This window comes from Sinocyclocheilus grahami, unplaced genomic scaffold, assembly GCF_001515645.1.
Source record: "Sinocyclocheilus grahami isolate Dianchi unplaced genomic scaffold, SAMN03320097.WGS_v1.1 scaffold98.1, whole genome shotgun sequence".
Lineage (NCBI taxonomy): Eukaryota > Metazoa > Chordata > Actinopteri > Cypriniformes > Cyprinidae > Sinocyclocheilus > Sinocyclocheilus grahami.
In genome coordinates, this window is record NW_015505277.1 from 863,162 (window position 1) to 878,245 (window position 15,084).

The 15,084-nt window shown below is 36.0% G+C and overlaps 1 protein-coding gene across 1 annotated transcript; it reads left to right on the forward strand.

Annotated features, from left to right (window-relative positions):
• Nucleotides 1-255: 255 nt before the first annotated feature.
• LOC107588022 (annexin A13-like) lies at nt 256-11,910 on the forward strand. Its single transcript, XM_016276005.1, has 11 exons — nt 256-341; nt 3,409-3,484; nt 3,651-3,745; nt 3,825-3,995; nt 4,112-4,145; nt 7,943-8,022; nt 8,272-8,340; nt 9,189-9,290; nt 9,418-9,493; nt 11,001-11,113; nt 11,421-11,910. Exons 1-11 carry the CDS (start codon nt 327-329, stop codon nt 11,538-11,540), a joined length of 951 nt encoding a protein of 316 aa, XP_016131491.1. The 5' UTR covers nt 256-326; the 3' UTR covers nt 11,541-11,910.
• The last annotated feature ends 3,174 nt before the right edge of the window (nt 11,911-15,084 follow it).

A 15,084-nucleotide genomic window follows, 5' to 3' on the forward strand; every position in this document is an offset into this window, starting at 1 on the left:
AATTGAATATAGTGACTTTCTAACTTTAACTCATATATGTGGTTTTAAGTCTTGTGGTCAATGTTGTTGTTTTGAGATGCTTTTTCAAACAATTTTCTTACTGCTTAAAAAAAAACACGTTAACATTGCAGAATTAATAGTTAGCCTATAATATATGTAGACGTAATGTATAATAACGTATAGAAACGCAGATGCCCAAAGCGTCTCCTGGGTACGTTTAAAAGCCAGCCCGTTATTTCCCTGCGTGCTGACGTCACTTACAGAAACTCTTGCGCGTGTGGCCTGCAGTTCTTCGGACAGCGGTCAGATCATCAGAAACTCTCACCATGGGAAACTGCCAAGTGAGTATTTCGTTACATTTGTATCTGCTACAGCGCACCTTACATACGTGCTTCGTCAACGTCTGAGAAAGATATGTAGCTACTTCAACAATCTGCGTTGAGTTTGGTCTGGGACACGTCGCATAAGCGATCAATTCAAATCGGTATAAAAAAAGGAAATAACAATGAATATAGAGGGAAAAGAATAAAGAGAGTTAAGATACCTCACTGATCTGGGCTGCGCTTTCCGCTGCCAAGATGCTTTTGGCAAACGCAGCTCTTATATCGCGTGGACTCTGAATGCGATGCCGTTATACGCGTCTCGTGTTTCTTTTCTGATTTCTTTTACTGCTGAATGTTGAAAATCTTTTAGTTTTTTCACTTTTCGAATAGATATTATAGCGATTTTGATTATATATGATATTGTAAAGGGAAGGGAAGTATCAGAATCCCGTTAACCGAATGAGTCAGAGGAAGCGCTTTGGGAGGAGACTGAGACGAACTCCGTTTCATTTTGGCCCGTGCAGGGGCCTCCATCTAGGATTACAGACGGGACAGGGCGCTTCCTCTGAGCATTCCTGAGCCGGGCTTTTGTTCATATGGGGGAGACTGGGTGCTCTAGTATGACAATAAACCTCTTTATTCTCAAAAAGAGTGATGCTCAGTACAGATTTCGCCTTCAAAAAAATTAAATAAATACAAACCTTTAAAGGGGTCATATGATGCGACTTCAATTTTTCCTTTCTCTTATTAGTGTTACAAGCTCTTGGTGCATAAAGAAGATCTGTAAAGTTGCAAAGACTAGAGTCTCAAATTCAAAGAGATATTCTTTATAAAAGTTAAGAGTTAGCCACGCCTATCTAAAATGGCTCGTTCTAACACGCCCCCACATGTCTACCTCACTATGTGGGAAGATTTGCATAACGCCGCCCAAATGTTCTCGCAAAGAAAGAAGGCGTAACTTTTATTCTCGCTGTAGTATTGTTCCCGCTGCTGCCATGCCGTGGAGACACTGTGTGCTTCGTTGTGAAAGTGAAACTACTTTGTTTGGTCTTCCAAAAGAGGACGATATCCGCTTCGTCATGCCTAGAGCTGATCCGTGCTGGTCGCTGAGGGAATACACCAACTTAGTGCTGTGGATCCCCGGATTAGCTTTCACCGTGGACGAAGCCCGGGGTCGTAACATGTGGTTGCCGCTCCTTCGTCGAAACCGCAGAGCGCGCCGTTCTTGACCCCGCTGCCTCTGCTCACTCTAGGCCTCAGCTCACGCTAGGCCGCAGTGTTTTTCATTGTGAAAGCGAAACTACTTTGTTTGGTCTTCCAAAAGAGGACGATATCCGCTTCGTCATGCCTAGAGCTGATCCGTGCTGGTCGCTGAGGGAATACAAAATAATGTGTTTTTTTTACTTTAAACCACATAAATACATTTCATTACACCAAATACACAAAATAATGTTCTTTTTAGCAGCATCATATGACCCCTTTAAGTGTTTTATTTAGTAGTAGGCCTACTGGAAGTATTAGTCATAGTTGGAGTAGTATTTTAATGTATATCTTTATATCAAGTTAACATAAACTACTGGGGCCAGTTGTTCAAAAAGTTGAATCTGGATCAAAATGATCTGGATTTAGAAATCCCATGTTTTGCTATACAGGATCAGGTAAAATATCGTACTTTTGTGCCGTTTTTTCAAAGCAAAATTGGATTGGATCACCCTGATCCAGATACACACTTTTTCAGATTTTTAAATCTGGATTACTAGTGCCATGACCTATAGGGACATGGTGATGGGGAGAAAAAAAATCCCAATGTTTTACATTCTAGTTTTGCATTGCATTTACACAAATAACTACTTCTGACCGGTCCATCTCTGACAATTGTGCCAATGTAGTTTACAATCAGTGATTTAAAAACTTTAAATTAAATATAATATCTTTGTTTGATATTGACAGCTGTTTGGGGATTTAGGGATGTATTACATGTTACAAGTGTTGTATTTTTGGACCAGTTTTAAAGTTTTATTACATTTTTGTTACTGTAATCCACTCTTCTGCTGGGATCAGAATAATCCCCTTTTTTTAAATCAAAAGTATCCCAATTATACTTGCCCCTGTACTGTTTGTTGTGCTTTGTGACCCAGTTTCTTCCCCATGTGTTCCGCTTCCCAGTTAATTAGTCATTCAGTACACCTGTGTTTATTAATTATCCCTTGCGTTTAAGTTCAAGTCTGTGCTGTCTGTCCTTGTCCGAGATTGAATGGCAACCCCTGTGTTTCCTGTGTTCCCAGCTGCCAAGTGTTACTTCCTGGATATTCTGAATTAAAAGACTATTGTTGTTCGTGTACTCCTGTTCTCCTCATTCCTCGCTCCATGCCATAGGCTAAGTGTGACAATACTAAAATGTTTTGAACAACACAAACTGAGAAACACAACAAAATAAACTTTTTTTTTTTTTTTTGAACAACCCATTTTCAAGATTTGATACAATCCGATGACCAAAATCCGATCAAATTACTTTTAAACAATGGGCCCCTGGGTGTTGCCATAAAATATTTTACCATGGGTATGTTTTGGGACCGTTGCAACAGTAAGAAAAAAATTAATAAAATGATATGTATATATAAGGACTTTTAAATCCTTAATTTTAAAATATGTAAAAAACCCAAAAACAATTAGGCCTATTTTATGGAAGTATCTAGATGAAACTTCTCTGCTTAACATATCAATACATTTTAATAAATAGGATTTAACTCATTTCAACTAATCATAACACAGCGGCAAGAAATTATTTCTGGAATGTTTCAGTAATAATAAACAGTGACATTTAAATATTTGCTACAGCAAGAGTAGTTGAAATATTTGTTATATTAAGTTCGATATTATGGTCAATATTTAATAGAGTTACCTCAACTAATCATAATGACTGTTAGTGTTAAGGCAAGGTCAAACTCACAACTGTTGTATGCTAAAACATGAATTTAGTGATCTGGGCTTGTATTACTTAATTATTAAGTATTACATAATTGATTGTGAACAGGATCAAACATAATGAACATTGGAAATGATTCTCCTTGGTTTTATTTGACAGCCAACCGTTGTTCCTTATGAAGACTTTGATGTTGTTGCTGACATAAAGGCCATTCGCAAAGCCTGCAAAGGTTTAGGTGAGATGCTTAAATCAGTCTTACATTTTAATTAGCATTCAGTATGTTTATTAAATGAGTATACCGTACAATTACAGTTCTACATGCAGTTATAGTTAGTCTGCTATTTACTGAATATTTTCATCACTAGAGGATACGTTTGTGGTCTTTCTATTTAATTTTCAAGGAACTGATGAGCAAGCCATCATAGACATCCTAGCCAATCGAAGTGCAGCTCAGAGACTGGAGATCAAGCAAGCATACTTTGACAAATATGATGATGTGAGTATTCTGAAAACATCACTGAAATAGTTTTTAAGAATAAAGAGCATGCCTTCACAGATTTGTGTTTTCTCTGAAGGAACTGGTGGAGGTTTTGAAGAGTGAGCTGACTGGTAGTTTTGAGAATGCCATTATTGCCATGTTGGATCCTCCTCACGTGTTTGCAGTTAAAGAGCTCAGGAAGGCCATGAAGGGCGCTGGCACAGACGAGGATATCCTGGTGGAGATTCTGTGCACTTCTACCAATGCTGTATGTCAGTTTGTTTTGAATGAAAAGGCTCTGCGAGTTCCTGTGTTTGTCACCATTCCCAAAGCTGGGGCAAATTGATGTAATGAAGTAATTTACTTCTTTTTGTTTTCTAACAGGAGATTGCCACTTACAAAGAAACCTACACCCATGGTAAGAATGACTTAACCAATCAACACTGCCAAACTGAAAAATTCAACATGATGCATTTAAGTTTTTAGGTTGTCTCAACTACTGGCTCAAAAATGGTCCTTAGTAACACTTTATTTTGTCCATTTGAATTTATGCACGAAATGCAAAATGCCTACAACGTATTGTGTTACTAAATATAATATAAAATAAAATAATATTCACTTTACTAAGCAAATATATCTGGGATATAATTTTTATTTATTATTAGGGTTGGGTATCGAAAACCGGTTCCATTTTAGAACCGGTTCCAAATGTCCAAGAACTGGGTATTCGATAAGACGCGTGCATTTTGATTCTGTTTAACGATTCCTGCGTTCGCATTTTAATGTGATTAAAAATGATTTAAGTGCAGGAAAGGAAAGAACTTGCGCCCTGTTTGCGTGCAGAGCACACGAAGCGTGAGCACAGAGAACAGAGGTCGCGGTACTGGTTCCCGGTTTGTGTCCGTTCTCGAACCGTTCTTTGTATTTCCACTGTAGAAAAGGTTGTTCCGGGCCGGAACTGACTTCTTTCATATTTGTCGACCAATATGCAGAAAACTACGTCAGTATATCATCATAAACACAGCCGTTTTTGTCTTACGTGAACGTAAACAGATGAGAAAGAAAACACACATGTACAGTATTTTTAGATCTGCGTGTTAAAGAGACAGCAGCCTAATAAACGCGCTGCCTGTCATTAATGTTAATCAAAGAACAAAAGAAAATCATTCACTGATCTTGACTGAATATATTTAATAACTTTAATCGATTCATCTATATTTTATTTATGAAAAGAGAACTATGCAGTGTTTTTAAACTTTTAATTACAGTTTCTGTACCTGGAATTTTGTTCAGGTGTATTTATTTATTATATTGCTAATTGATTTGTTTGTTCCTATCTTATTACTGACTGTTTACTTGTCTTTAACACTTTAATATTTGAAATGTATATTAATCTAGTTGTTTTTGCTGTGGTATTTTTTTTTAAGCATAGGCAAAATTCCTCTTGCAGTGTTCTGTAGGATGCTGATTTTTGCTCCGTGTTACTCAGCTGCAAAAGAATGCTTTGTAAAAAGACAGAATAAATGTTTGACATCTAAATGTTTGACTTCATTTTTTTATATTGGATTTTTTTATCTTATTGGAATCGAAACTAGGAATCGATAAGCAGAATCGGAATCGGAATCGATAAAATTCAAACGATACCCAACCCTATTTATTATATTTTATTTAAAAAATGTTTTACATTTAAACAATAAAAGTGTAGACTCTATATAAATAAGCTATTCGAAATTAGATTGATTGATTAAAAGTTTTCACATGAGTGAGCTCAGTCAGTCGTGCTATAAAGGGAGCACTCTTTGCTCATTTTCTTTAATCCATTCACAATTTGAAGAAAAGTTTAGTTTGTTATACTGCTAAGAGGACCTACGTCCACGTATACTGCTGAGTTTCAGGAGTGACAAACTCATATAATTACACAATTCGCTGGATTGTTCCGTGAGTCACTCCTGAAATTGCTATGATTAACAGTGATAACCGTAGCAACGAACATGACAAAACTATGTCAAAATAGATCTGTGCATGAAATGTTGTAGTTTAAATGCAGAACATCTCTTTTCGTGTGTCCTTTTTAAAGCTATGTTTACAAGTATTTGACTTTTTTAAATTATATCTAGAACTAATTAAAGGTATTTAATGCATTATTTAATAATAATTATTAGCATTAATAATTCACTTATTTAATTTTTGTATTTTCAAGTAGTTAATTAGTTTGTAGGCTGTTGGGGTGTGGGCTTTTTATGTACTGTATGTATGTGTGTATTTATGTAGGTATTTATTTATTCATTTATTTTCTTCATCTGAATGCCATGAGACTTCGTGTCTTTTCCTACACTTGCTATTAGGGATGCACCGATACCACTTTTTTCAGAACGAGTCCGATACCGTTACTTTCATTTTTGGTACTCGCCGATACCGATACCTGTATTTTCACAGCATTTGTAATGTTTTTTTTAAATATTGGGTACAGAAACAAAATAATAATAATAATATGAATCATGTTAGTTGGCTTCATTTAGCAAACAGATATTACCTTTAGTTATTTCCACACTTAATTATACCTGTTATAATGTGTTGTATACGCTTTTGTTACATTCACTGTTCATTTTAATGGCGCATTAGAGCTGCTCCATTGCAGCAGCTCAATACTATATTCACAAAACTTTTTCCTAAAATAATGCAGGGAACCACTCATTATACATTATACGAGTGCACGCGTACTATTTTGGTGATGTAATTTGCGTCACGCGCAGTGTACATGGACCTTTGGGTACGAGTAAAAACTGATGTATACTTTGGCCTTAAAGCAAGCTAAACATACGCAGCGCGCACACGTTTGTATTGGTGCAGAATGAGAGAGACACTTACAGCCTAGCACATTTCACCCAGTCTGCTAGTTTCACTTCTGCTTTAAATAAAGTTGGGTATGCTTGATGTTTAAAATAAATGCTGTTTATACTGAATGCCCCTATAATTTTAGTTTGTTTTATACTGAACAAAATTATAAACGCAACACTTTTGTTTTTGCCCCCATTTTTCATGAGCTGAACTCAAAGGTCTAAGACTTTTTCTATAAACACAAAAGGCCTATTTCTCTCAAATATTGTTCACAAATCTGTCTAAATCTGTGTTAGTGAGCACTTCTCCTTTGCAGAGATAATCCATCCACCTCACAGGTGTGGCATATCAAGATGCTGATTAGACAGCATGATTATTGCACAGGTGTGCCTTTGGCTGGCCACAATAAAAGGCCACTCTAAAATGTGCAGCACAATGCCCCAGATGTTGCAAGTTTTGAGGGAGCGTGCAATTGGCATACTGACTGCAGGAATGTCCACCAGAGCTGTTGCCCATGAATTGAATGTTCATTTATCTACCATAAGCCTTCTCTAAAGACGTTTCAGAGAATTTGGCAGTACATCCAACTGGCCACACAACCGCAGACCACGTGTAACCACACCAGCCCAGAACCTCCCCATCCAGCATTTTCACCTCCAAGATCGTCTGAGACCAGCCACCCGTTTTTACGAGTACGAGTAGAGGAGCACCGTATCGGGCCCGATACCGATACCGTGCTATACGTCATGCTTCAGGACAATAAAATGTTCATATCAAGATTTGACCATATATTAGATTCAGTATGGTTCATATAATTTGGTAAAGAGTCATAAGACAAAATAATGGGAGAATAAAAATCTATTAGGCTTATCTGGGGACCAGAATACAGACACTTTTCACATTTCTGGGGCTCTCAGAAGTGAAAATCATCATAGTTGTGTAAATTTTATAGAGGTTAACAGGAATTACAATACATATTTTTAAGTTCTCTTTGGCTCCAATAGAAAAATAAATCATGATAGCATTTATATGACTTTACAAAAGGCAGAAATTTTTTTTCAAGAGACTGATCACACTGGTCAGAAGAGAGAAGGATGTCAAATTTGTTAATAACTGTGTATACAATGTTAATAACTGTGAATATGCGTTATCACAGTCCATAGTTGAGATCTGGAGGTGGGCTCTTCTAGTCCAGTAAGCAACCACCTCGTAACCACTCAGAACACCTTAGCAACCACATAGCAACATCGGTTCCCTAATCTTCAGTCACAATTACAGTTACGTGATCTCAATATGTTTTTCCACAGTTTGAACAGTTTATCTATTGCTTTATCAAACTATGTTTGGTAAGCATCCCCTGTATGTTGTTGTCTACAGTGCATGACAGGGATTTGGAGGCAGACATTGAAGCAGACACCAGTGGGGATGTTAGGAGACTGCTAACATTGCTTCTCGAGGTAAATCCGCTTCATTCTAAATCAAAATGGTTGCTTAGGTCTTACAAAATGACCACTCCGCAGTCCTGAGCGACATAAAGCGCTCTGTGTCAGCCTGTGTTTAGTACCCCTCCCTCTTCCTGCTGTCCCTATATAGAGCACTGGAGCTTGGCAGTGCTTCAGATCCCCTTTCATTAGATAAGTAGAAACAGGATTGAGTGACGTGACTCCGATTGGATTTCAAGGGCGTCAATACTTTCTCTCTTGTAGGGCAACAGAGACGAGAGCTACGAGGTGGATGAAGCACTGGCAGAGCAAGATGCCGTCTCACTGTTTGAAGTAGGAGACATTCAACACAGTGTCATTTAAATATTCATACGTGTACCTTGGTTTTAGCACACATCTGGAAACATGTCTGGAATGATTATTTTAATTATGTCTGTCTAACTTGGCACAATAATATTGGTTGATGCTTTTGAAAGAAGTCTGTTATGCTCACTAAGGTTGCATTTATTTGATCAAAACTACATTTTATATGTTTTAAAATGTTATTTGTTTCCGTGCTGGAAATGCTTAATTTAGCAGACATTACTCCTGTCTTCAGTGTCACATGTTGCATCAGAAATAAATCTAATATGTTGATTTGCTACTCAAAAGAAACGTTATTATCAAAGTCAAAATGTTGTGCTGCTTCATATTTTTGCTGAAACGGTCATAATTGATTGATTTTTGAACATTAGTTTCATTTTTTTAATGAAAGGTTAAGAAATAGCATTTATTTTAAATAGAAATCTTGTAACTTTAATGTTTGTTCTGTCACTTTTGATCCGTTTAATGCACTCATAATGGAAAAAAAGTTTAATTATATATATAGCATATATGAAATATTATCTTACTGACCTCAATGTTTTGAACAGTAGTGTATAATATTAATGTTATTATTAATATTTCAGGAATTTAACAATAACAACTAATTTGCATGTCCATGGTTCTCTGATGTCAGTTAATCTTTAGTTTGAGAAACCCTGGTCTTTCTAAATAAACAAATATGTGTGCTAGAATGTACAAATACCTATGAATTGTCGAGATCACCCTGGAAAATTTTATGCCAAAATAATGATATTAATATTTAGTCACATATCCAGTTCAATTCCAGTTTATTAATAGATGTTTTAATTTTCTGTCAGGCTGGAGAGGACTGCTTTGGCACAGATGAGTCAACTTTCAGCTTCATTCTGGCCACCAGGAACTACTTACAACTGCAGGTCACATTCAAAGCTTATGAAGCCGTAAGTTTGTTCTGTTCTTAGAGCTTAAGACAGTAACTTATGTACTATATGTATAATATGTTGTGTTAGTTCATGTGTAACCGCTCTGGATTAGTTTTAGATTGTATTTCACCTTGTTCTCCAACAGATTTCTGGAACAGAGATTTTGGATGCAATCGATAAGGAAATCTCTGGAACTCTGAAGGACTGCTACACTGCACTCGGTTTGTATTAAACACAGGCTTTGTCCAAAAAAAACCGCAAATGCAGATTTCTTTTTTCTTTTTTTGCATATGCAAATACAGAGTTCTGGCATGAAACTCTAGATGGCGCAGTCTGATAGGTCTAACTCAATCTGACCTAATGACATCATTATCACATGGCACAGCTGATTGGTTCTCTCCTGTATCGGTAGCCAATGAGCTCGCTGCTCAACATTCAAATACATGACTACTGCTTGCTGTAGCAGTTGCAGCTTGCTTCAGAAACCCTCCACCTTCCCCAGCTCCACCTGTATAGTTCTGCTACGAGGTGTTTCATGTATGTTATATTTGCAGCAGCAGCAATATTTCTTACATGCTCACAGCAGCATGTTGTGGATGTATTGGCAGTAGCAAGTTGGTACTTGCTCTGCCGCAGCGGCAGCGGCAGCGTAGCAGATCTATTCCGCCAAGACCAAATACATTAACATTGTCATGTACATTACCATGCCAATCCCTCCGAGAGTTGTCATGACAGAACTTTTATTTTTTGTAGTATGAACAACAAAGAAATTACATGACATCTAAGTAAAAGTAAAGTAAAAACTATGATGGTGCGGTGGTCTCTAGACCTTCTAGTGTCTCTGGATTCACCCATTTTCGTTGAGACTAGTTCACCCTTAGGCCATCCAAGATGTAGATGAATTTTGTTTTTCATTAGTACAGATTTGTTCACCAATGGTTCCTCGGCAGTGAATGGGTGCCGTCAGAATGAGAGTCCAAACAGCTGATAAAAACATCACAATAATCCACAAGTAATCCACACCACTCCATTCCAGTGAAAAGCTGCATGTTTGTAAGAAACAAATACATCATTAAAGCATTTTAACTTAAAACCGTCGCTTCAGGTAAAAAATACCAGTCCATCATCAATATCAATGCTTCCTACAGTGAAATAGTCCATCCAACAACATATTTGTTTAGAAATGTTTTGGACGGTTTTCGCTCGTAAACAGTGCTTGATCTGTGCGTACTGTATTTTCTTCCTGATTCAGACAAGACAACCTTTTCACTGGATAACGTAATATTATGGATAGAGGACTCATATTTTAGCCAGTAAAGCATCTTGATGGATTTGTTGGTTATAAACACACAGCTTTTCACTTCTCAAGACATTAATTGATGGATTGAAGTTATGTGGATATACTTTTGTTTTATTGGACTCTCATTCTGACGGCACCCATTCACTGCACAGGATCCATTGGTGAGCAAGTGACGCAATGCTAAATTCCTTTAATCTGTTGATGAAGAGTCAAACTCGTCTACGTCTTGAATGGCCCAATTTTTCAGCATATTTTCATTTTTGGGTGAACTATTCCTTCAAGTCATTACTGTATACAAACACAGATTGGGTGCATTGTGAACAAAGCCAAAATGCCTTGGAGTGTCTAATATTAGAGGTCCCAGTTTTGATTATTTGTATAGTAATGCTATGGTGCTCACTGGTTAACACTTCCCATCTAACCCATAGTGAGGTGTGCTAAGAACCCTCAGCTATACTTTGCCCGGAAGCTGAATGCCGCTATGAAAGGTGCCGGAACTGACGAAGACACTCTCATCCGCAACATTGTGTGTCGCTCAGAGGTATAATACCACTTATCTATTCAAATCATCTTTCAAAAAATAAAATATTGATAATGAAACCTTACTGACCACATACTGTACTTTTGAATGGTAGTGTACTTCCGGTTCAGTTGTCAAATTGGAAATGAAAGGTCGAACGCATTGCATTGTGGGATATTTCGCATGATACAAATGTAGCAGGTCCCTCCATAGACACTGATATTTAGCGTAAAGTGATGAATGATGAATACTGTTCCGTTGTTACACAGAGGTCAGATTAGACCGTCTTATAAATCAGCCTGTAATGGACACTCTTCTGTTTGAATAGATCGATCTGGAGACCATTAAAGACATGTACCTGGAGAAATATGATGTGTCTCTAAAAGACGCCATCAGTTCGGAATGCGGCGGAGATTTCAAGCGCCTCTTGCTGGCCATCCTTCACTAAAAGAAACACAATCCGAGTGTTTACCATGGACCAAGGAGGTTTTCACTACAGTCACAATCAAGGCAAACTAGCACGACTCATTTTCTGTCCTGTTATCTATAAATATGTTTTATAAAGCTTAGTTTAAAGTGGAGAATTAGTAACACAGGCTTCAAGTACAATATGTTTAATATGAATGTTTTATTACACTGTGCAAATATGTATTTCGTAGATGCATAACACCACTCAAAAGTCATTTGTGTCCAGTTTCTGTGACATTCCTCATTCTTGAGGCATAATTGGCCAGTTGAATTTGTTTAAGTGGAGTCTTGTGGTTTCCAGGCGTATAAGATAACATTGTTACATTATGAGGATTAGAAGTTGAGAAGTTCATACGTAAATAATACAAAGCCAGCATTTACATTTTCTGTTGAGTATTTTTCCACACTAAAACCTCACAGTTTTACCATTTCAAGATGTGCATGACAATGTGAATTCTGAATATTTATGTGAAATGACTTCGTGAAGCATAAGTGCTCAAATTGCAATGTAACATTTACGGTCTGCGAAACAATTGCCTATTTATGAGACTTCTGCAGGTAAATTGTCCACTTATAATATCTGGATTATTGAAGCAACCGGTTTTACTCACCCAGTTAATATACTGTATGTTGTTGTAACTAACACAATACTAAAGTATTTCTATTATTAACATGGAGTCATTTTAATGTAACTTACAGTATATTTTAATATATCTGTAACACAAGCATACAGGTACAGTTCTGCTGTCCTCCCAAAAATGTATTTTATCAGATTAATATGCAAATCATCTTTCAAAAAATAAAATATTGATAATGAAACCTTACTGACCACATACTGTACTTTTGAATGGTAGTGTACTTCCGGTTCAGTTGTCAAATTGGAAATGAAAGGTCGAACGCATTGCATTGTGGGATATTTCGCATGATACAAATGTAGCAGGTCCCTCCATAGACACTGATATTTAGCGTAAAGTGATGAATGATGAATACTGTTCCGTTGTTACACAGAGGTCAGATTAGACCGTCTTATAAATCAGCCTGTAATGGACACTCTTCTGTTTGAATAGATCGATCTGGAGACCATTAAAGACATGTACCTGGAGAAATATGATGTGTCTCTAAAAGACGCCATCAGTTCGGAATGCGGCGGAGATTTCAAGCGCCTCTTGCTGGCCATCCTTCACTAAAAGAAACACAATCCGAGTGTTTACCATGGACCAAGGAGGTTTTCACTACAGTCACAATCAAGGCAAACTAGCACGACTCATTTTCTGTCCTGTTATCTATAAATATGTTTTATAAAGCTTAGTTTAAAGTGGAGAATTAGTAACACAGGCTTCAAGTACAATATGTTTAATATGAATGTTTTATTACACTGTGCAAATATGTATTTCGTAGATGCATAACACCACTCAAAAGTCATTTGTGTCCAGTTTCTGTGACATTCCTCATTCTTGAGGCATAATTGGCCAGTTGAATTTGTTTAAGTGGAGTCTTGTGGTTTCCAGGCGTATAAGATAACATTGTTACATTATGAGGATTAGAAGTTGAGAAGTTCATACGTAAATAATACAAAGCCAGCATTTACATTTTCTGTTGAGTATTTTTCCACACTAAAACCTCACAGTTTTACCATTTCAAGATGTGCATGACAATGTGAATTCTGAATATTTATGTGAAATGACTTCGTGAAGCATAAGTGCTCAAATTGCAATGTAACATTTACGGTCTGCGAAACAATTGCCTATTTATGAGACTTCTGCAGGTAAATTGTCCACTTATAATATCTGGATTATTGAAGCAACCGGTTTTACTCACCCAGTTAATATACTGTATGTTGTTGTAACTAACACAATACTAAAGTATTTCTATTATTAACATGGAGTCATTTTAATGTAACTTACAGTATATTTTAATATATCTGTAACACAAGCATACAGGTACAGTTCTGCTGTCCTCCCAAAAATGTATTTTATCAGATTAATATGAAGAACTTATACTGTGTAGGCCCATGTGTCAGTTGCATGGTATAAATGAGTCGCAGGACTTACTATTAGAAAAATGACTATTAAAGTTTGAATAAACATGAGATGGAATCTGGAGTAGTATGTTCTGTATTAATACAACTGTATTTCCCTAAAGTAATTAACTGAATAAAATAAAGCAGTTCAAAGTTCCTGGATGACTAGCATTATTATCGTGACATTTTCTCTTTATTCATTATTACTTAATTAAATGGATACGTTTTTTTTTTTTGTTCTGTAAACTTTCTGTAGCTTGTTTCTAATTGTAAGTCAGTTACCAAAGTTATAATTATCCAGTCTTAAGTCGCTGGGGTATATTTGTAGCAATAGCCAAAAATACATTGTATGGGTCAAAATTATCGATTTTTCTTTTATGCCAAAATCATGAGGATATTAAATAAAGATCATGTTCCATGAAGATATTTAGTAAATTTCCTGCCGTAAATATATCAAAACTTAATTTTTGATTAATAATATGCATTGCTAAGAACTTAATTTGGACAACTTTAAAGGCAATTTTCTCAGTATTTAGATTTTTTTGCACCCTCATATTCCAGATATTCAACAAACCATACATCAATGGAAAGCTTATTTATTCAGCTTTCAGAAGATGTATAAATCTCAATTTAGAAAAATTGACCCTTATGACTGGTTTTGTGGTCCAGGGTCACAAATAGCAAAATGATTGTAAGTATTAAGTTGATATTGGCTTTCTGAGACTTTCTGTTAGAAGTCTTTTCGATTAGGGTTGTTGGCTGTACGTTTTTTTAATTTTTTATGCATAATATGATCCCCTCAAAAATATTTATTTGAGAAAAGTCATAAAAAGAAAAGGAAGACTATTGAAAATTCGATACTAAAAAGCAATGGACAAATAAATAAATAATAACAAAAAATAATATAAACTGAGTGAACATTAATAAAGCTTTTAGCTTGAGGCATGTCAGTGGTTTCTTCCAAGGGGACATACATATTACATATTTAAGAATGTTTTAAAATAATGCAAAACAAGCATTGAAAAAAGCTAAAACAAAACAATGTCTTATTGTAATTCACATTTGAACATTTCTTCTTTGGAAAAGAAATGCCATGGACATTTTTTATATATTTTTTAAATACAGTGGGTTTATGTAAAATACATTTTCTAGATATGCCAAGCTATAAATGATTAGCAATAAATATATTACTAATAAATTATTATATACATTTTTACTTTTTAATATTTCTATCATTTTGAAGCTTAATTGAATTTGATCATTATTTGAGTTATTTCTTTTAATCCATGGACACTTGTTTCTGTAAACTTTAAAAAAGCATTACAAATCTTTCTCATTGCAGCAGATCAAAACAGCACCGTTTAAAAACGCGTATAGGAAATTCAGAAGCGACCCAGCACTAGCACTGAAGCCATGGCTAAACAGCTTTTCTATGAATCTTTATTTGTTTTTGCATGAGTATGATAGCATATCAGTGATAAAGTACCAATGCTGTGTTAGCTAA

Excerpts from the sequence above, each read along its gene's own strand:
- LOC107588022 (XM_016276005.1), top strand. Across the intron at positions 8,023-8,271 it reads TGCTAACATTGCTTCTCGAG|GGCAACAGAGACGAGAGCTA; the intron begins GTAAATCCGCTT and ends TCTCTCTTGTAG. Across the intron at positions 9,494-11,000 it reads GGACTGCTACACTGCACTCG|TGAGGTGTGCTAAGAACCCT; the intron begins GTTTGTATTAAA and ends TCTAACCCATAG.